At 42.0% G+C, this 23,073-nt stretch overlaps 1 protein-coding gene and 1 long non-coding RNA gene across 4 annotated transcripts in view; one reads left to right on the top strand and one right to left on the bottom strand.

Annotated features, from left to right (window-relative positions):
* The window catches only part of USP36 (ubiquitin specific peptidase 36), a 698,649-nt gene that overhangs the window by 575,492 nt on the left and 100,084 nt on the right, over window positions 1-23,073 (bottom strand). For all 3 annotated transcript variants that reach the window (XM_085617464.1, XM_085617466.1, XM_085617465.1), the window contains 3 exons: window positions 17,011-17,113; window positions 7,379-7,446; window positions 7,191-7,261 (listed from right to left, as the gene is read on the bottom strand). In XM_085617464.1, coding sequence (XP_085473590.1) covers window positions 7,191-7,261; window positions 7,379-7,446; window positions 17,011-17,113 — 242 coding nt within the window. The remainder of the gene's footprint in view (window positions 1-7,190; window positions 7,262-7,378; window positions 7,447-17,010; window positions 17,114-23,073) is intronic.
* The window catches only part of LOC146810458 (uncharacterized), a 115,533-nt gene that overhangs the window by 6,199 nt on the left and 86,261 nt on the right, over window positions 1-23,073 (top strand). The window lies entirely within an intron of this gene.

The raw sequence follows: 23,073 nt of genomic DNA, 5'->3' as shown, positions 1-23,073 counted from the left end.
CAATACACTGATGAAGCTATGAATCAATTAAACGACAGATTATGTTACAGGATTAGCAACAAACAAGCAACAACACAGGCGCAAAATGAACTCTTCACACAACTTTTAGCGTGGAAAAGCATTGGCCTTCTCAACCAAGACGAATACAAATTTATGAAAAAAGACCATCCCATTATGCCGGTAATCTACTTCATACCAAAAATACATAAAGACATCCAAAATCCACCAGGACGGCCTATAATATCGGCCAAGCAAAGTCTACTTGAAAACGTATCCATCTACATAGACTCATTCCTACAAGATCTAGTCCAAGCACTACCATCATACGTCCAGGATACCTCTGATTTCCTCAGGCAAATATACAATTTTCAGTGGAATGACAATTATCTTCTAATAACTCTGGACGTTGCTAACCTCTACACTTCAATCAATCATAAAGATGGACTGAGAGCGGTGGAATATTTCTTATCAAATAGACTGATCCAATTCCATCAGCACAACAAAATGTTGATCAGTCTTATCCATTTTTGTTTAAACAACAACTTTTTCATGTTTAATCAACAAATCTACCAGCAACTACGAGGAGTAGCTATGGGGGCTAGCTTTTCACCAAGTTATGCTTGCCTCCACATGGGCTATTGGGAAGAGACTGTTTTAAAAACCACACATGCTACAACAATGACTAATCATGTGATAAAATGGATGCGTTACATTGATGATCTTTTTATAATTTGGGGTGGGAGTGAAAGTGAAGCTCTGAGATTTATAGATGACATCAATGATAATAATCTCAATTTGCATTTTACTAGTACAATTGACACTACAGAGGTTTGTTTTTTAGATGTGAAGGTATATGTAGCCAATAACCAGCTTCAAACAAAACTGTACCGCAAACCCACTGCAGGTAACACCACGCTACATTCCTCAAGCTTTCACCCCAAACACACTATTCACAGCATCCCATATGGTGAGATGCTTAGGATTAGAAGAATCTGCAGCACCGAAAATGACCTAGCAATCGCACAACAAGAAAGCAAAAACAGATTCATACAAAGAGGATATAGCAAAAAAACTATTGAGGAGGCTATACAAAAGACTAGGTCCATGAGCAGGGAGGATTTACTATTTAAACCTTCCAACAGTAAAACTAAATCCATGAGCATTCAGACTGACATGAACAAAACAGATGAGATAAGACTAATCCTAACGTATAACAAACAAAAAGACAGCCTCAGCAAAATCATTAGAAACAACTGGTATTTGCTACACCTAGATGCACAATTGACTGAGATTATCCCTTCCAACCCAACCATCACTTTCAGAAGGGCACCATCCACTAGTGATTTCTTGGTTAACAGCAGTCCAGAAATTAAATCTATAACAAACTGGCTAACTAAACGTAAGGGTTTTTTTAAGTGCCCAACCTGTAAAGCTTGTAAACACGCAATAAACAAAACATCATTCATCAGTCCTTTTGAGGAAAAACCACACATGATCACCAAAAACATGTCTTGCAAAACGGAATTTGCCATTTATGTGTTGGAGTGCTCATGTGGACTGCAGTATGTGGGATCCACTAAGCTGCAGGTCCACAAGAGAATTCTCCAACACCTACGTGCAATTACCAATATAGACACCTCATATCCGGTGGCCCGACATTTCAGGGATTGTCACGCAAACAACATACAATTCCTTAAATATTTTGCAATTGACTGCGTCCTACCTCTTAGAAGAGGCGGTGATCGTGAGGCTCTCCTCAGAAAATTGGAGACCAAATACATATTGGAACTGGACAGTAAAAGCCCACATGGGCTCAACACCACGGAAGATCTCTATACGTGGCTGTAAGAAATCTATAGCTAACTGAGAAACAATAAAAAAACTTGAACCAATTAGATTTCAAGGTCCAGGGCTCTCCACTGAAAGATAATGTTATCCACATACAATCCAGATATTTTTAAATATATTTGTAATTTCCTTCCGCCACATTTCTCTCTTCTCCTCTTTTCCCCGTTTTTATCTTTTCCCTTGACCTACATTTTATTTCTACGAATCACGTTTTACAGAAAGGAAAAAAATTCTCCAAAAACAATTGAATAAATGCACAGGTGATTCCATTGCACTATTTTGCACAACTTTGCACTTTACTTGCCGTTTTGCACACTTAGAACATTACCATGCTGCTTAGCAATTGCTTAAAATGAAATTTGTTTTTAACAAACTTTGCTTTTAACATGTTTTTTTACCATTTGTATTGCTCTGTTTTTATATGTGCAGTTTATTTATTTATTTATGTATTTATACATTCACGAATAGACTGAGTGGTATATGAGCCAACAGCTCAAGCCTCACATTAGATTACAGCATACTATATTACTGTATAAATTATATAGCAATGAGGAACAAATGTATTATTGTATTTTACAATTACAAGTGACTAGAGCTATCATGTTAAAAGCATCTACATCATGGTAAAATCTTTCTTCTATGTCAATGGCAAAAAATTAAGCACTGTCACTTTAAAAGGGATTTACACGAGGGGTTCGTCATGTGATCAAGGGCTGCTGAGCCCGAAACGCGTCATGGCGGCAGAGCGCACAAACAAAAAATAAACTAAATTGGGTACAACTTATCGGAGTCCGTCCCCTTCTTGATCCAGGATTGAGCGGATCGTTTGAGGAAAGGTTGACTGCTATATATATATATATATATATATATACACACACACATAATTTGGGTAACAGAATGTTTGCCCGCCGCTAAGTATCCCAGTTACTGGTCCTCACCAGTACTTTTTTACAATCATAAAAACAAAAAAAAACTGAGATATCGAGGTAAGCAACAATTCTTCTTGCTTGGTTTCTTAAGTTGTTTTTATTCTTTCTTCAAGTTTTATTTTCCATGTCAATAAATCCCCAAAAATACTGTAAGTAGTTAGACAAAAGCCAGCACATATATATATATATATATATATACATACATACATATCACTTGTTTTATATGCCCATTGACTGTCTCACTTGTGAGCCATCCCACCAGCCTCATAGACTGACAGCACTTATTGCTTGCTGTTGTTCAAATGAAGTTAAGTATGGATTACAAAACCCATTTCTCTCTGCATTGGTAACTGCTGCAACCCCATATTGTGTTGTGTGGAGTGGCACCTACACTGCAGCTTTATGTGCTGTGATAACTGTGAATGGAGTTTCTGCTGAACTGTTTCTGTGTAAAGGATTTTAGTTCGGTTGCGTAGATTGAGATATTGTAGTGTTTGGCAGTTATGTTTATTGAGTAACTTGTCCATACCTCTGATGAGTTTTTCCCCCACTATTCCCTTGCACGGTGGCACACCCTTCACAAGAGTACACGTTGACGCTTGCATCCAACATAAGGCCCGTGGAAGGGATCACCATTGGAGGGGTCCATAATCCCAGAGGAGTGCACCAGCCCATCAGATACCGCTGCAAGTCACTTATCTTCAAATGCAAAAGGCGCTTTTATTGAATAAATGATGCCAACTGCTTGAGAAAAGCTGTTTTCATTGACACCACTTAAGGGCAGTTTCTGAACTCTAGAGCAGTTATAACAAGCATTTGCAATGCAATAGGTCTCGCATTTGCAAGAGATTGTGCTATTGGCATTGTAAATGACAATGCCTTTTATATATGTGTGTAGAAAAGCTGCAAGTGGTGCGTAACTACACACTTTGTACTTATAGTCCTTGCTTATGAGAAGCAAGGCTGGCAGTGAAAGAGACGTAGTTACTGCCAAAGTTGCTTCACGTGAGGAATGAGTGAAAGTACAAAGTGTGTGTTTATGCACCGCTTGCTGGTTTTTAAAATGCATAAATAAAAAAGGCATTGGTATTTACAATGCCAATAGCTCAAACACGCACCAATGCCAGACCTATTGCAGTGCAAATGCTTGTTTGTATGATTTGTGGCTGATAGGCCTTGATCTCCTCCCAGGAGAACCTGGGACCATGTATTGGAGTGCAGGGCCATGAGGACAGATAAAAGGGGTGAGAGGATTCCCATTTTTTGAAGTTTTTTCCAAAGTAAAGGGCGATCTATCTGATCAAAGGCTGTTGTAAAATCTATAAAAGCCACATGCATATGTGAGTTACGTAATTGAGTGTACTTCTCTTCAATTAGTTTCAACATACAAATATTATCTATGGTACAATGATCTTTCCTAAATCTGGCTTGTTCAAGAGGGAGAACTTTCTTTTCAGACACCCAATCATTGAGATGATCCAGTACGCTGCGAGCAAAAACTTTCACAACTGAGTCCTATAGGGTTATTTGCCGGTAGTTGACTCGGTGGTGCCGAAGCCCCTTTTTAAAAAGAGGAATTAAAATACTACCAGACCAGGAAGGATGAATCTTTCCTAGTTGGTAGCAATATCTAAAAAGAGGGGCAAGAAGTGTGGCCATAGTTGGGTCTCTTTCTTAATCAAAGACATGGGAATTTGGTGCGGGCCCATAGCTCCTGAAGACCTCATTCTTTTAATGAGTCTAACAACCTTACAGTTTGATGGAGCAAAGCTAGATGCCAACAGACTAGATAGATTACTTAAGGGAATAAGGCTTCCCAGAGAGTTAGGGTTATCGGAATACAAATCTGTTAAATACACTTTCCAATCTTCCTCTCTAATGGGGATAGGTATTTTGCCCTTGAGCCACAGCAATCAGGTATTTCCCAATACTTTTTAGCATTTTTCTTTGAGGCCGCCTCCTTAAGGCAGACCCAATTAGAGTCTTTCTTGTTTGTTCCCGAGGAAGCGTTTTTTCGTAGTCTTTTCCTCTTTAGTAAGAAAATCAGTTTCTGGCGATCAGGGGAGAAATTCAAGAATTGGGCCCTCACTAGGCTGTTTATTTCCCTATTTAAGAAAAGTATAGTCTTATCCATGTGGAAGAGGTGTGGCGCAGCGGCCAGGGTGACTGACGACGGATGCTGGGGATCACGGTTCGTTCCTGGCACCAGGTCAGCCCAGCACCATGTGACTCTGGGCAATAGCTCGCTTAATCTTCCTCACTGCCCCCAGAGCCGGGAAACCTACGGGTAGCTGTGCGCTTTACAAATACTAGGATTATTATTATTATTATCCAATAGCTTGTGCCGAGAAAGGTCAGAATTGACCTTACAGGATTGTTCAATGTTCAAGGAACATTATACCTGCAACAAGTATAGAGAAAATCAAGCACATACAGGTCCACAAAAAAATGGCTGCGGAGAAGTCTATGGGGAGGAATGACAATAGCTACTTCCTCTAGCATGGATGGCTCAGTGGCATACAATTCCATAGGGTATAGCATTTCTACTTTTAGTCTCTCTAAGAAGCACGTGACCGCTTCATCATCAGAACTGGTGCAGGGAGTGCACTAGGGGAGCAACCTTTAGGGACCAAAGAATTATGATTGGTAAGTAGCCAATGTGCAGGATTGAAAGCTGCAGCAAAGCGATCAGGTCAGGATCCACCTTGGATCCAGGCAACATTTCTGGGAAAGCACTAGGACGTATGGCATGTGGAGATGTCCACTCTCAACAACCATTTGCAAAGCCAATAGATCTGGTCTTTGTGACCTACAGGCTTTGTCAGTGGTTTTTGCCACACTGCAAAGAATCCAAGATGCTGTCTAATGTGGATAAAATGTAAAAATAAAAAGCCTTTTGATGTGGCCACCTGCGTTATGCCAACATCTACAAAATTACCCAGGTGCTTTTTTTCTTTAGTTACTGGCCAAAGATAGATCGGTCACTAAAAAGAAGACATGCAAAAAGATTTTTGGGAGTGGGGAAACAGAAGAAAATGGGGGAGGAGAAGGAATGCAGAAGTAACACAGGGGAGGATGGGGTATGGGGTAGAACGTGGATGCAACACAGGGAGGGCTGGAGAGGATGCAAAAGTAACATAAGAAAGGACAAAATGCACCACTGGTTGGCGGCAAGTAATAGGGAGACTAGCATAAGAGGGAAGTGAGAAGCAGAAACAGAGGTCAGAGGGAGAGATGTAAACAAGGGAGACTGTTCATAAGAACACGCACTCGTGTAGTGATTAACACAATAGAAAAATTATCACTTGAAAAGAAAGCAGTGGAAGCAGAGATGATAGCCTATTAAACAGAGTGTAAATAGGAGAGGCTTCTTAGGTGGAATAAACACAGGATTGACAAGCTGGGGCACAAAATAAGGCAAGTGAGTGACAAGTAAAGCCAACCAATGGTAAGCAATGGGCAGGCTGCAACCCCTATATGTTGTTGGTAAGCAACAATGTGTCTCACAACCGACCATGTAAGCGCGGTCTAGTAGGCTAAACCTAAAAAAGGTTGGTCTGTTACATCCAAGCCTAGGAAGTCACAGAACCAACTGAACATGTATTACCAGGGGAAAATGAAACCGATCAGAAGTGTGTTCGTGTGTATAGGCACGGGAAGGTGTCCAGGTAGACGGGGCAATACTGCAGTCACACTGATGGATAGAACACACTGGACAACAAATCTGCAAGGTCAATGCAGCATGGACTAAATTAGTACTCCGAGGACACCTTTGAGATAGGATTGGATGCATATGGATGCTCCCTGAATTGTGATAGCAAGGGTAATCCCAAGTTCAGAGTTGCATAAACAACCACTATTTCGAAAATCTGTTTCTTGGGTGCATATCAAAAAATGCATAGGTTTTCTACATACCCATTTTTCATTAATTACATTGTTCTGTCACAGTGGAATGTTCTCCTGAGTAAAAGGGAAAGTCAATATGCTCTACTTCCCTTTGTTTTCGTATTTGATGGTTACTTTAAGTGGAAAAATGTATTTCACAATGAAAAATATATTTTGTGTCCTTACATAGTTATTTAAATAATAAAAAATAAATGGAAAAAATGTTGCTGCAAATAAGTTTGCTCTCACTAGGAAAGGTTACAAAGATTTCTTTTAAATATGCTCCAAGATCACATATGTATTCTAATATTTATTGATATCAAAAGATAAGCTGATGATTGAGAATGGTAATTCAGTATGGTCAGGATGCCTGCTAGGTGATTATTAAATCCTAGTAACTTTGCTAAGAGTCTCCAATAAAGGACTCACAGTAACCACTCCAAAAATGGCAGTCTTTCCTAACCCCTTAGCTTCTCCCCACCAATGGATTCATAAACACAATGAAAGATGCGAGAGCCCCATCAATACCCGAATCTCCAGTGCGATGTCGAGGTAAGGGTCATAGGTGTCTGAAACACTTTTACACTGGGAGCACTTCACTGGGGGTAAAAAAAAAAAAAGAGAGCAGTATTAATTAGTGAACAGGAACAGCTGTGTCATCAGATGCATATAGCAAACAGACTAAACCAAAGCTGCAGTAGTTAATATTTACTTACCACGAGATCGCAGATATCCACCAAATATCTGATGCACAAGTGTGGTTGCTTGACTTTGACGATCCAGCCTGCCAAACAGAAATAGACAATACCAGCTGCTGCAGAGATAATTATCAAAAACCATTACATCCCTCCCCCTATCAACATTGTCCACACCGGGTACTTAGGAAAACTCCAGGCATGCAGACGTAAAAAGATTTCATAATATGGAGTGTACACTGTGAATACTAAGTAATACTAAGGGGGCCTAGCAACCAAAAAGCCCCAACAGACTGGTAGGGTTGCATTACTTAAACTATTCAAAGGTTCTTTATCTTTCAAAGCTAGGTCACCAACAGAGGAGAAGTGTATGAATGGCATGGGAAGGTTTCTCCTGCGTGGACTGAAGAGTTGGAAGATTTAGGAGAATTTGAGGTGGAGCAGGAAGATCTACACTGCTCCTGCATGGTCGCGAGAAGACAGTAAAGGATGTTATTTACCCAGTAAGCATCTGTTCTTGGCATGTAGAGCTGTAGATTCACATGCTTTACATACTCCTGCCATCTAGTGTTCGGATCCTTGCAAGTTGTTTTTGTTCGAAGAAATCTTTCCCAGTCACAAGGTAAGGTAACTGCTCCTTTCGGTGATAGTGCGCATGTCCATCGACTCCATTGTTTTCCCGCAAGAGGGTGAGAATGGAGTAAGTTAGTGTAGTAAAGAGATGTCCATGCGTAATGTAAATATTGAAAACTGCAACAACTATAGGTGCCCAGGCAGGTGGCAGGGCGCATGTGAATCTACAGCTCTACATGCCAAGAACAGGTGCTTACTGGGTAAGTAACATAGTACGTTCGAGGCATGTGTGCTGTAGCTACACATGCTTTACATAGACTATATAGCAGTATTCTCCCAAAGCACTGGCTGACAGGTAGGTGTTGCAGTTGTTTGAAAAAGTGTCTTCAGCACTGCTTGTCCTACATTGGCTTGTTGGCATGCTAACACAGCCACACAATAGTGTTTGGTAAATGTGTGTGGTGTGGACCATGTTGCTGCTTTACAAATGTCAGCTACAGGAATGTTACCTAAAAAAGCCATAGATGCTCCTATTTTACGAGTGGAATATGCTCCAGGAGGTATCGATAAAGTTATTTTAGCTTTAGCATAGCAAGTTTGAATGTATTTAACAATCCATCTTGAAGTACCTGATTTAGAGATAGGATTGCCTTTGTAAGGTGTGGCATGCACCCTAATAGTTGCTTTGTCTTACAAAAATCTTTTGTCCTTTCAAATATAGTACAGTAACGCTCTTCTGACATCAAGTGTGTGAAAAGCTCTTTCTACTAATAAATCAGGTTGAGGGAAGAAGACTGGTAGCTCAACTGATTGATTGATAGATAGATATGAAAAGCAGAAGTCATTTTTGGAAGGAATTTTGGGTTGGTGCGAAGGGTTCCTCTAAGGTTAATGTTTGTAGCTCACCAACTCTCCTTAATGAGGTAATAGCAATCTTCAATGAAAAACTGTAATGGACAATTGTGTAATGGCTCAAAACGTGGACCCATGAGTCTTGTAAGCATAATGTTCAGATTCCAAACTGGTGCAGGAGGTACTCTGGGTGGTATAACTATTTTAAGGCCCTCCATAAAGGCTTTAATTACTGGAACCTTGAGCAAACACAAATGTTGTCTGTTTTGCAAATATGTGGCTACTGCCACAAGGTGCAATTGAATAGATGTGTAAGCTAGACCAGCTCACTGTAAATATGGCAAATATCCCTGACCAATTAATTCATAGAGCATTGCCCTTGGATAGAGGGTGTGGGAACCTGGAGGTGAAGTTTGGGCATTTTGAGTTGTCCACTGTGCCGAACGGATCTATTTGTGGGAATCCCCATTTTTTAAAGTATGGAAGGAGAACTTGGGGATGAAGTTCCCACTTGTGTATTTGTTGCCACATCCTGCTAAGGTGCCCTGCCAGAATATTAATTTTGTGATGTATTGCCAAAGGCCAAATGGTCTGAGAGAGGCGTGACAGTTGGATAGAGTGCCCCCCCCTGTTTTTGTACACAGCTGTCACATTGTCGGTGTGGACTAAGACAGCTTTCCCTATGTGGTGAGACTGAAAAGCTTTCAGTGCTTGACAGCTATGGTTTCTCCTTTGGGGCAAAGGATCGCAGCAGTCATCCATTGTAAATAATAAAATGGCCTCATTATTATTTTATTGGGTGCGTAGCAAATTTGTGGGCGGGGCTCATTCTCGGATTGTTTGGCATAGCTGGGATGACGCTGTAAAGTGCAGAGTGCACATGTCGGATTGGTCGGCCTTTTTGCGACGGCCAACACCACATGCTCACTTCAGTCTGCACCGGTACCAGCTGTGTTAAACAGCAAGAGAATTGCACATGCAGGTTCCCAGTCTCAACAGGAGCGCTGGGTTAGCCTGCTCCGTTCAATCCGGACGCTTCGTTTATGTTGCAAACAGAGAAACATGAGAGTAGCTGCAGGATTGGTTAGGTTCGAGGTGGCATGAAACTGAAGTTTTATCTGACCTCGGCCAGACTGCAGCCTCTGAGGTCGAACCGCTGCTGCTTAAGGCCACATGAATATGGTGTGGCAGTAAAGTCTGTTCCTTTCTACATCAGCCTGCCCATGAAGTGGCTGAGCGCCAACATGATTCAATTCGGCGCTATGAAAAAGTTGGTTCCTTGGTTTGCGTGCCAAGATCTTGATAGTGTGTGTAACGAGGATGCAGTCCCCAGAAGGGCGGAAATGCTAACGGCTAGTGTGTATATAAAAACCTGCTTCCAGGGATTTCTCGTTCTGTGTACAACGCCAGATTTTTCAGGAAAACTACTTAACGTATGCCCACGCTCGAACAAAGGAGAAGAAGTTCTGTTTTTTTCAGTTCAGCTTTATGGATGGCTGCTGGTGCAAACTCGTCTCGAGGGGCCTCTTTTAAATTGGTTTATCCCTTTAAAAATGTCTCCAGCAGTAATTTCTATAATTATATAACATCCCTCATTGTGCGGGGATTATTCGCTCATTATTGTACAAAAGGTTTCTGTGGAAGTCTCAAACTAATTTCGGACTCTCTCGCAGCAGCCGGGCTGATCCGAGTCTCTGGTGATGGGGAAAGTGCTTGCGAAACAGCCATTTTTAAAGGGACCTCAGTGTGCAGGGAGATAATCGTGCTCCTTTAACAATCACCAACAACGAACGCTCCTTGGTTTGATAATGTCCGCGTGGGCTTCCATTCACCGAGTGGCCCCCTTAAAGTCTTCTGTGGCTGTGTGCAAACATACCTAGAGGCGGCGCACACAAACTTAAGTTATTTGTAGTCGGAACCCATGCACATTGATCGTTACTCTTGGACCCTGAATTACGGGGAGAAACACCACGAAATTTATCAGAGTGGATGGAAGGACGAAGATGCCGCAGATCTGTTTTCAGTGCCCAGACACTGACTGTACACGGCCTGTGATGCCGAGGGGTATACTGAAAGTGGCATGTGAGATTGCAGTCTGCACCTTCGGGCATCAGAGAGGTGGACATCACCCAGCCAGACGCGTGCTGGCTGGTAGTCTATGGGTCTATTTAGGAACAGTCTGTAGTTTAAATTAAGAACCCGGGACGTATGTGCAGAAATAAGACTTATGTCGCGCATGATTTATTGCTAGTGGAGCCCTGTTGTAAACAGCAATAGGTCTGCCAAAGTTGCATAGATCTTGAATAAATATTTACTTTTATTACATAGTGCATGTAGACGGATGGTAATGTGTATGTATGCCTGCTAACATTTCCCTACCGGTTTCCTTTGTCCGCAATTATTCCTAGTTTTGTTGTATCTGCCAGAGCAGTGTAATTAAAGCAACCAGTGGAAGGTGCCATGATGGCACAGGTAGCAGGTTTGAACAGGAAGTGTCTGGAATCTGACCCCTGTACATAGAGGGGTCATGTGGGGGCGGAAAGGGCCCGGATAAAATACATTTTAAAGGACACAGACACTTCATGTAGATGTGAATGATAGATGTGAATGCGTCGTTCCTTGCACTGGAAGACTTGGCTGATTTTACAGCTGTCAGGAAGCTCCCGTCATAGAGATGATCCTCCCCCAGTCCCATTTGTGTACAACTCACTGATGTAACACAAACACAATACCACATTGCTATTGTTGTTTTTCACAATTAAGAAGGAATTAGTTTTGTGTTTTGCCTCAAAATTCCTGTTAAATGTACATAAGACGTATCTGTGATTGCTGTTCGGTTGATAGCTATTTTTATAAATGTTCTATTTTAATATATCTATAGAGTGCACCAATGCCACTAAGGGCTGGTTTCCTACCCCTACCTGATTAATGGCGTACAGGGACATGCATGTATGGGTTTGAAGGATGTTTGTTGGTGCGTTCTCTTTAAAGCAGCCCCCTGGTATATGATGTCACAGTAGGTCTGGAAGCCCAAGCTGACGTCAAACAAAGCAACAACTAGAATGCCTACTGGTGGTGAGCGTTCCAGATACTTGACCAGGTGCAGAGAGCTGTTTTTTCTCTTCGTTGGATGGTCCCTTTAAGGTAATAGTAGTGAGGTGGACTGGGAGGAATGTTGTTTGGTGTGAATTCTGGAGTCAGTCCCACTGTCACATAGTGTCAGTTTAAACTGCTTCGGTTTCACTAGTTCCCTTTGTTTCATGTCTTTAATTTTGGGTACTTTTGCAATTGCTGCTTCTGTTTTCTCTCGATACACTACACTAACCGTGGAACAATTTAAATTCAGTGAGATATGGAGCATTATGGGTTTAAATATTTTAGGTGTATGCTTTCACAATTGCTTTATAAACCTTGCATTCTCAAATTTGCTTGAAAATGCACTTTTTTTCTCCACAATTTTCCCGGGGGAGGGGGGGGGGGGGGGGAGAGATGGGAGGCGGCGAGACAGGTAAGTATTGGTTGGTCTGAAACTGTAGTAACAGAGTTTGAATATTTTGAATTCGGACTGCTTTGGGAGAGGCTAGAGCTGTGTGTGTGTTTAGAGTCGCTCCCATATAGGACTGCATCTGCAAAGGCTGAAGATGAGACTTTTGCGTATGGACCGTAAAACGCAATTAGTGGAGTAGGTCCAATGTACTCCGAGTTTGTTGTAAACACTTTTGGTGTGTGCTGGCTTTGACGAGCCAATCGTCTAGATACGGATAGACATGAATCTTTTGTCTTCTAAGATGAGCTGCTTAGACATTTTGTGAACACTCTGGGAGCAGTAGTTACTTCGAATGGGAGTACCTAGAACCGATAGTGTTTTCCTGCTATCCCAAATCTGAGATCTTTGCAATGTGCTGGGTGAACCGGAAGGTGAAAGTATGAGTCTTTTGTCCAGTGTGGACATAAAATCACCTTGCTGTAGAAGTGGAAGCACTTGTTGAAGCGTAACCACATGGACATTTTCTGACCGCAAGTACAGGTTTAACATCCTTAGGTCTAAAATTGGTCTTCAGGAGCCGTTCTTTTTGGGGATTGAAAATAAAGTGCAGAGAGTAAACCCTTGAACCTTGGTGCTGTAATGGAACTGGTTCTATGGCTCCTTTTGTTAAAAGAGCTTGTACCTCTTGTTTGAGGAGCTGTAGGTGCTCAGAGAAGAGTTTGAGTGCGCTATGTGAAGTATTGGGAGGATTGCTTGTAGGCTCCAGGCAATAACAATGTTGGATAATGTCTAGTACCCATTTGTCTGAAGTTATGGATTGCAAAATTGTGAGAAAATTGTTGAAGTCTTCCCCCGACAGGTGTCAAATGATCGGGGGGAAATGTTGGCAAGTCACTGCTTGTTGGGGGGAGTGGAGTTACATGCTGGTGTGCTCTTACCCCTACCTTTGAAACGGTTTTCTCTGTATCCTCCTCTATAGAAACCTCTAGATGGAGAGGGTTGAGTGTTTGACTTATAGAAGAAATAATTAGGGTCTGAGGTTGTACCTCTGGACACTCCTCTAATAAAAGAGCAGCAATAGGAGCTTCTGTTTGAGGGGACTGTCCTTTTTCATTTTTTTTAGGGCGTCATCTACTTGAGGTCCAAAGAGATGTTGTTTATTAAAAGGTGTATATAAAATAGACTGCTGACCTTCAGGCTTAAAACCTGAGATTCTAAGCCAAGCATATCATCGTGGGAGAATGCTGGTGGTAATTCCCCTTGCAACAGTGTCAGCAGCATCCAAAGCACATCTAATAGAGGAATTGGGTAGGAGTTTGCCTTCTTGTACTAATTCTTGTGCTTTCTTTTTGTGTTCTTCTGGGAGGTATTGAAGTAGGTCTCCCATCTCGTCCCCATGTGCCCTGTCATACCTAGCTAGCAGACCCTGCATGTTGACAATACGCCAGTGGTTAGCAGCTTGAGCAGCCACCCTTCTACCTGATGCATCGATCAATTTAGACTCCTTGTCTTGGTGAGGTGCATCTGAAGAGGTCTGTGAGTTTGCTCTCTTACGAGTATTAGAGACTACTAGTGAGTCTAAAGGCAACTGTCCCTTAATAAAAATAGGATCAAATGGTGGGGGGTTTATGCTTTTTGTCAACCCTAGGTGTCAGAATGTGGGCACGAACAGGGTCCTTCAATATTTCATCGGAATGTTTCATGAAGCCCTTTAACATAGGTAGACTCTGAGTTGCCCTATGTGTCGAACCTAGTGTGTAAAAAAAAAAAAGTCTCTTTTTTAAAGACTCTTTGTATACTGTAACCCCATGGCAAGTTGCTGGTCTTGAAATCAGATCTTGATAAGCTACATTATCATATGGAGGTGATGGATTCACAGGATACAAATCTGGATCATTATCCATGGGTGGAGCAATATTATAGTCATCCCATGGATCTACTGGTAAATGACTATTGTCATAGTCATCGTCATCATTTCCTAGAGCAGGCTGTGTATGAGAAGACCCCTGAGGTGTTATGCGTAGAGGATCTGAGCCTGGCAATTGTGGTAGTGGTGAAGACAGTGGAGGGGATTGTGGCTTAGGGTTAATAGGACTTGTAGCCATGTCCCTTTTCTTCTTGAGAGGAATCTTATAACCAGTGTCCTCTGAAATTATTTTCCTTTTAAAAGGTGTTTTTGCCGAAATATGTCCAGTATCTGGATTGATGTTGATTTTTTTCTGCTTAGGGTCTAACTTCTCTTTGATAAGGTCTAGGACCGGTTCCGGAGGCTTTGGAAGGCACTCTCGATTTCGGTGCCGAACGGTGCTTGTCTTTTTTGTCTTTTGGAGCGGAAGGTTTCGTTTACGAAGACGGTTTGTCTCGACTCTATCCCGAGCCGGAAGGCTTGACTGTTTGTTTTGGTGCCGGACTCGCGGGCTGGGCGTCAGAAACATCGTCTCGATGCCAACTATGGCCCAAAGGCACAGGTGGTGCCAATGCCTTATGTTTGGTCGAAGAGAGTTTGTGGGGTAAAGGGGCTTTAGTATTCACTGCACCCTGTCCAGTCTTTGGACTCCAACTCGATTTCTAGCTCGGAATCAGATTCTGGGATGGAGTAGTCTGCTTCCTCTTCGGCTGCCGACGCTTTGACTTGTTCAGATTCTTCTCCGAAGATATCCGGAGTACGTTGAATGCTTTGTCGCTGCATTTCTCGTCGTTGAGCCAGACGATCCCGTAGAGTTTTTTCGATCGGAACAATCAAAAAGCTTCACAATCTTCTTCCTTGTGCTCTAGTGGGAGGCACAAGTTGCAGACTTTACGTAGGTCAGTGCGAGGGTAGAGTGGCACCGAGGACAAAACTGAAACGGAGTCAGTTCTATCGGCAGAAGGCTGGACCGACCCGGCTAGGCACGAAGGCCGCCCACAATGTTTTTGACCGAAGATGGAGTTTCAAAATGTATTCAATACGCGGAGAATAGGGAAACACGTACGATAACAATACTGTCCTGGGTACAGTAGATTGGGCACCGAGGGGAACCCAAAGAACGGTTTTGAACCAGAGCGCAGCAATACATGTCCGAACCCGATGGGGTCATGGAGTCAATGCCCATGTGCAGTATCACCGAAAGGAGAAGTCACCTTACTTTGTGAGTGGGAAAGACTTCTTCCAACAAAAACAACTTGCAAAAATCCGGACTAGATGGCAGAAGTATGCAAAGCATGTGTATCTACAGCACACATGCCTCAAACATTTCTTTACTCAGCCCTGGGTAGCAACCTCTCGCTCCTAGCCAACATCCATTACAGTATGCACATGCTCCAAGAAACTCACTGCAACTGCTCAGGTTATCCAAACTTTGTTATTATTCCATTTGCTCCTTGCTATTATTATCATCAGTGTGCCCCTACCTGCTCCAGTGGACAATCTTACAAACATAAATGAAAATACACTGAGTGATGCCTGGAGCACATTGATAGGCAGCACAAGGCGTTTGGGTACATTACCATTATGAGGCACTCACACAGCCATGAGTCCAGAACATATAACCTGCTAAAATGCATGGACAGAATCACACATACGGCACTCCGCTTACAGTGCACTGTAAACTGCACACTGTTACTGTGTCTGCCAACTAATGCGGCACAGCATGAACTGATGCAAACACCTCTGTGGTAATGATACCTATGTCTCAGATGTTAGCCCAAAAAGATGCTAGCAGAAGTTGGCCAAATGAAATAAAATGGTTCCCTTGGAGAAAGTATGGAGCCTACACTCCCTTGGCTTAGAAAATGTCATCAACACCCAAACTTATATTTACTGTACGGCCCCTCAAAATAATACTGTACATCTATAAGGAGAGTATTTTATAGGTGCTCCAACAAACAGCGCAGTGGAATTGAGTAGTGGCATCAGTAAATAATGGTGCATTAGTGCTACTTAAAAAGCAAAAATAACCAACACTGTGGACTGGTTAAGAATATTTTTTTTTATCATGACTGATTTAGAGAACAATGTGCTCAACAATAAAAATGTCAGTCCACTGGTGCAGTTGTCAACGTTTCACCCCAGAAAGTAATTATCCTTGGGTCTTCATTAGGCCAAAGGAGCAAGACCGATGCAATAGCCTGAATCAAAACCTTCTTTAACTGATGGTGCCCTAATGTCAGGACAATGAATCAAATTCGCTACTGCGATCAAGTAGTATCATAAAGAGTAACTGAAGCTCCCCCAGACACAGTCAATGGTGCTCAAACATTCCATACTAATTCAAAGTAGAGTTTGAGACACATGCTGATGGAATTTTGTAAGCCAAGGTAGTTTAGGCTCAATAATTCCTTCAAGGTAACCGTTGTTGTTTCATATTATAGTGGTCAATGTTCCTAGGAATACCGGGTTGTCCCTTAATATACTGTCACAGAAAATGACCAACACCTCTAACCCTCAAACAATAGAAAAAAGTTGAGTTAAACTAAGAAAGTCACATGTGGATCACACACTAAAGTGACTAGTGGAATCAAACAACAGTGAAAGGACATGCTTCCATGAGTGGATTTTTCCTCGAATCAAATAATTATGGCTCAACATAATGTCCACACTATTGTACATAAGACAGAATTTTTATATATGCTCATTCAAAGCAAGATGCTCTTTAGAGCCGTAAAGACCAGAGTTAGCTACTTCAGGCAGGCAGAATATCCTCTCGTCAAAAGACTGACATGACAAAAGAGAATTTCACAGGGATGTGAATAAAGCACTCACTTGGTGTAACCGTTGAGACATGCTTTCTGCATTGCATCAATGGTGTAGCGGAGAAATTCATGTGCATCTTCCTGGCTGCCAAAACGGAAGTGACGGGCAATTTCTACAACAGATAATGTGAGAGATCAGCACCTTGGCAAGTTCTGAGAAACAACATCAACAGTGGCAGCTGGGACTGACCACTAAACATCTTTCAACATGCTTAAAATGAGGTGCAAATATATTTACATAGACATGTATTTTATGAATGCAAATGCACAGATCGCTGAGCAGAATGAGAAAAACCAGAATGCCGATAAATTGTTATCAAAACATTCCCGAACCCACTAAAACCCTAAGAAAAGAAGTCTCCAAGGAGTGTTTTGATGATGGCACAAGTTAAAGCTGCAAGGAATACATACCTCTGGATTTAAGGCCCCCTTCACAGCCTTGTCCATTAACCCAGGACTATTAAGAGGTTGCCTGATACACTAGTTACAAAGGTTTCACTACATCTAAAAAATTAAACAAAAAAAATTACTATTAACCTAATTCCAGCACCTCCACAACACAGTTTCCCTATAAGGACTGGTAAAGACCAAAAGCACTAAAGCAGACAAGTTGTAATGACGAGAACCTTAGAAACCTACCACAGCAGGTCCAATGGCTCTGAATCAAAACTTTTAATGATTTATTACTAGTCTACCATTGCCACACTGCAGTTTATGTTTAAAACAGATTGGAAAGAAAATATTCTAACAACTTAATAGTTAATGTACACTAACATAATCAGCAAATATCTAGCAACTGGGCTGAAAATAAATGTTATGTCAGTGAAACTACATCGGCAATACACTTTACAAACTAGATGGTGTGTTTGGTAGGTAAAGGAACCTCACAAAGAATACACAGATAAGGTAGATTTTGAACTTCTCAAGTTAACGATTAACCAACATACTTTAATGAGTTTAAACAGGTACCACGTGATCTTTTCAACCCTTCTCTGAACTCAAGCAACCTACAAAGTCCAAAAAACACACACGGGGGAAAAAAAAAGATTTCCAAAGAAATAGTCAACATACGCTTCTAAATTAAGTATTCACCCATGGCTGGTATTTTCCTCATTGTACAAAATGTAACCAGGCATTATGGCGCTTCCATGATGTGTGAAGAAGTCAGCACACATATTAGAGCAGCATTTTCCTCTAGACTAACTAATGAAAAAGGTTTTTAGATTTCTTCACTTATTTATACAATGTAAGGATAACTTATCTAGTAACCAAAAAGCACACCAGCCAAACAAGGAAACTCACACCCATGAAGTCAATGCTGCTTCAACAACGAATCAGTTATGAAGTGAGTAGAGACCCAGGGTCAGATTACCAGTATCACTAGAGACAGAATACTCAGTCCATTAAGTTCCACAAATTGTGTAGCTGCAGCCTGCTAATTTTGAAGGGACTAATGAACAAGAAGAACAGCAACCAATATTGACTTGCAAGAGTGCTTAGAGCTTTATGGGCCTATATCTGAAGGCAGGGGTGGGGTGTCAGGAATGGCACTGTTGCGGAACTACTTTCTCCTGCATTGTCGTTAATTGCCTAGCTCTCCTACACGGGCCTACTGTATGTAACGCTGACCTCACGATGCTGTTGTTGGGGACAAACTAATAAAAATTATTTTAAAAATAAATAAATATCTGAAGGCAGATTCGCAGAGAACAACATTTTCTGGTGACTGGGGCAAAGACAACAATCAATGGCTTCAGAAGTTTGGGTCATAAGGTTTGAGAATTAGAATGACATTCAACCAACAGAACTGGACTCAGATTCTGTAGTGGCTGAAGAAGGGAACAAAGGTGAACTGCCTCCTAGTTCTTCTGTGACTGGGAGTGATGGAGACACAGGAATGTGCTGAGCCAAGTTCACCAGTCCATGAAACAACAAAAGAAGCAATAATACCACCCTGACAATGCTCTCATTCAGTCCTGGCCAGCTGTCCTGCGGGGATCATGTGGCTCGAGGGCAACCTTAGCCTGTCAGCTAGGGCTGGTCATGTTTTGTTTTTTGAGTCCTTTTTTTTCACTTCATGTCTCAATGAATGAATAAACAGACTACCAAGAAAAACAGGGCATGAGTGATTACATCACTATGCGTTATATGCCTTTGTAAAATGGCATTTAAATGCCCCAAAAGAAATACCCAAGGATATATATATCTATATATAGATATATATAGAGATATATATATATATATATATATATATATATATATATATATATATATATATATACACACACACACACACACACACACCAAATGAGAAAGTGTTGTGATGGGGGAACTTGGAATCCATGAGGGAATCAAACCCTTGAATGTTCTGTTAAAACACAGATGAACACAAATCTTCTATATAAGCCTAAGGGGATGTGGCGCTTTACATTAATATCTGAAGATAAATATTAAAAATAATCCCTAAATCAAGTTTTCCAACCACTTCACAGATGAGGTTTCAGGGAACATTGGTAAAGAGTGGTCTAATTAATTTTGCCTCACTGGAGCAAACCAATAAATCGGTCTCTTGGACAGAGGTGTGTTCCTGGGAAGTAATAAACATGTTCAAGGTACCCTCGTTACTGAAGAAACCATCAGCAGATCCAAGTGATCTCAACTTGTCCTGTGTCAGGTCTTTCCTTCCTCTCTGAAGTTGACAGCTGTGCTGCAACAAATCCGACAGGGCTGCACTGAAGAACAATATTTTCAATGAAGTCCAATCAGGATTCAGACAAGGGTGCAACATGGAAACTGCTTTATTCAAGGTAGTTGATGCCCTTCTCAACTGGATTCTGTTAATTATTTTCCTTTGAAATGTATATGCTGAAATCAATACAGTGAAACATTCTACACTCAATAGGCCCCACAAGAAAGGCATGGGCATCTGACTGTTGTGTCTTGCCTCTTACTTTATTGGTTGCAACAGATACTTATTTTTCTAGTTCAGTTGCTTCCCCTCACGTGCTCCCACATGGCTCCGTTCTTGGCCCTACGTTTTTGCTTTTTAGATCGTATTAACTATGAACCATACTTAAGAGATCTGGGATCCTATATTTTCACCATGCAGATGACACAAGTCCGTCTTGATTTCCTCTCTCATTAATGAATATTTCACTCAAGCTTTAAAATTTACTCCTGATTAGATGTTTGCGAACCAATTAAAATCTAATCATACAAAAACTTATTTTCACCTGATCTCATCTTTTCATTGACCTTACCAGTTCAATCCTGTACTGTTTCCCTTGGTGTCCTTGACTGCACTAAATCTTGAAGTGTCACTCTTAGAAAAACCTCAATCTTCAGACACAAAGTAACTCAATTGCAAAGAGTGTTTTCTTTCAGATTACCAATATAGCCATGTATAAGATCAAAATTATTGACCAATCTCTAGTTCCCCCTAAATATTGACTATAGCAATTCTTTACCAGACTGCCCGATATGACCAACCACCACTGTAAACAGTGCAAAACCCAGCAGCACGATTTGTTCCAGGAACCAAAAAAATATGCCAACATTACATCAATGCTATTAACTTTGAAATGGCTTCTCACCAATGCCAGATCATTAAATAAAAGGACTTGCATAACTCCAGGTTCTACACATTGCTACTCCTTGGTACCTGCCATCTAAGCTCAAAATACCTGGTATTCTCAGTTCGTTAGTTGTTGCTGATCCACTGCTTCTTGAACCTCTAGCACTCAAAAAGAAAAGACGGTGGGAAGTCATATTTGCTCCAACACATAACCCAGCAGAGAAAGTAGTAATTTTCCAAGTTATGCTATACTGGTACATCACACCGATTAACTGCATAGATGGAATACACACAAATACGTCAAGTGCTTGTGCAGTTGCTGCACCACCAGAACACCAGTTCACACCCTATGGCAAAGTTCAAGGCAGATGAACATTTGGTACAAAATCTTTCTAGTTCTGGAGAAGATAACAGGTACAGTGAAGGATTGGTCAGATTGTTTTAAAACAGGCTGAGCACCCTTTTTAGGTCTCGCCTAGGCAGCGCGCATGTGCTGCTCAAGGAGGGCCTTTAGCCATCGATCTTCACTTTTCAAGCACTGCACTCGTGGCGGCCTCCACCTTGCGAGAGCGAGTAGCGGCGCGGCCACGTTAATTACAAATATATGGCCACTGCTCGCTCCCGCAAAGTGGATGCTGCCACAAGTGCAGTGCTTCAAAAGTGAAGACCACCGATTGCGATGCTGCTTGCGTATGGCATCATTTGTTTTTCTCTTACCAGCATCTGCTGCCGGTCTGGGTCGAATAATCGTGCCTCTCTCCTGATAACCTCTCTGCAACTTTCTTTCCAGTTTTACCCCACTCCGCAAGTCCCTCTTCTGTCCCTTCTCTAAACTCTCTACAACATTCTTGCCAGTAAGCCCTTCTCTCTATGTCCCTCTTCGCTCATCCTCTGCATACTCGACCTCGCTCACCTCTCGGTCTCTATCTATCAGTCCTTAGTAAGCCAACCTCTCCCCTCAAAATCTCCTGTGGTCTGTGCTTCTTAGTACGTCTCTAACCTGTTGCCATCTCCGATCAGCCCCCTTCACAGACTTTCGCTTCTCTCAAATCTCAAACCCGCTAGTCAGGTTGTCTCCCTCTGCCCCACCTGTCTTACCTCGGATGCCCCTTGCCTTTTGTGAGCCTGTCCCTCTCCTATAGGCACCTCCTGCCAGCTTCTCCCTACTCATCCGGTCATCTTCTGCCTGTCTCTCTCCTGCCGCCCTCTACTTAGTATGTCCATCTCGCCTCACCCTCTCTCTTGATGGTCTCCATCTTGAGCACTCTCTCCCCTAAGGCCTCTGTTGTGGGTGTCTGACGTTCCACTCCCTGTTCCTTCTTTGATCAGTCTCCTTCTCCCACCTGTGTCTCGTGTCCCTTTTTCAAACTCTTTCCATCCACTACATCTTTCTCTTTCCCTGCACGTGTCTCACTCTTTTCGGTATTTGCTTCCCTTCTTCTCTTTTGTGTTCCTCGCACTCTCTTTTATCCGGCTACCTGCGCCAGTCTCTCCTCCGAACCTTTCTTTGTGGCTGTCCGTTGCCATGGAAGCCCGGTGCGGCCACAGTACAAAAGAGGCGGGGAGTGTCAAAGCTTACAGCCCGGACCCTCTTCGCTACACCGGTTCATGGTTCGCTGAGGATTCCATTCCCCGCGCGCACAACCTGCTTGGGATAATACCAGTCTATCCACAAAAGGGCAGGGATTTGTGGTGTGTTTACATTTATGTATTTTCCGCCCTCATCACACAGACACGTTGTGTTATGTTTTGCAGAGAGGATTAGGGCTACATCACTTATACAATGTGTTATATTTGTAGTATGTCCCGTATGAAGATACTTCGTATTTACATACACCATATCCAAACGCTTATTTGCGCATGGTGCACTTTTCTGCTGCGTGGTGAAATACGAGCCCAGTATGGATGAATGGTTTATTAAAGTTTATTAAAGTGTAGCGCATCTCAGGACTCTTTGAGCGTCCGTCTTCTTTGAGTCAAACAGGATAAAGGTATTTGCTCAGGGTCACACACGTTGGTTCAGTGGGTAAGCTGGTGTTGAAATTAAGAGTGAGGTCTGTTTTCTTGGATATCTCTCTGTGTGGACTGCAAGGGTGTGTGTCGTGAACAATCCAGTAATATGCAGCATTTTTTGTGCAGTGCTGGCTGCGGGGATAGTCCACTTCTAAGCACTATTCATTGTTAGCCCGGGCTGGTTCTCATTTGGAAAACTCGCTTTGCAGTGGACAATAAGAGCCAGTTCCTCCATTGGTAGATTTGCATTTCCTAAAAATAAAATGTCAGGTTTAGATTGTGCAGACATCGGTTTTATCCGTAGTAGACGCAGGGGGGGGAGAATACACGTTCTGAAAGAAACTGTAATGCGTCTCTTTGGACACTGCTCTACAACATAGCTTAAACATATTGGCAAAGCTAATAGGTCTGGCAAAACACTTATAAGGTCGCAAAGGCGCGACCTATTGGCTATGCCAATGCTTGTTAAATTTTCTATCAGATGGA

Source organism: Triturus cristatus, chromosome 7 (assembly GCF_964204655.1).
Source record: "Triturus cristatus chromosome 7, aTriCri1.1, whole genome shotgun sequence".
Classification (NCBI taxonomy): domain Eukaryota; kingdom Metazoa; phylum Chordata; class Amphibia; order Caudata; family Salamandridae; genus Triturus; species Triturus cristatus.
The sequence above is the reverse complement of the archived record's forward strand: the minus strand, read 5'-3'. Positions and strand labels throughout refer to the sequence as shown.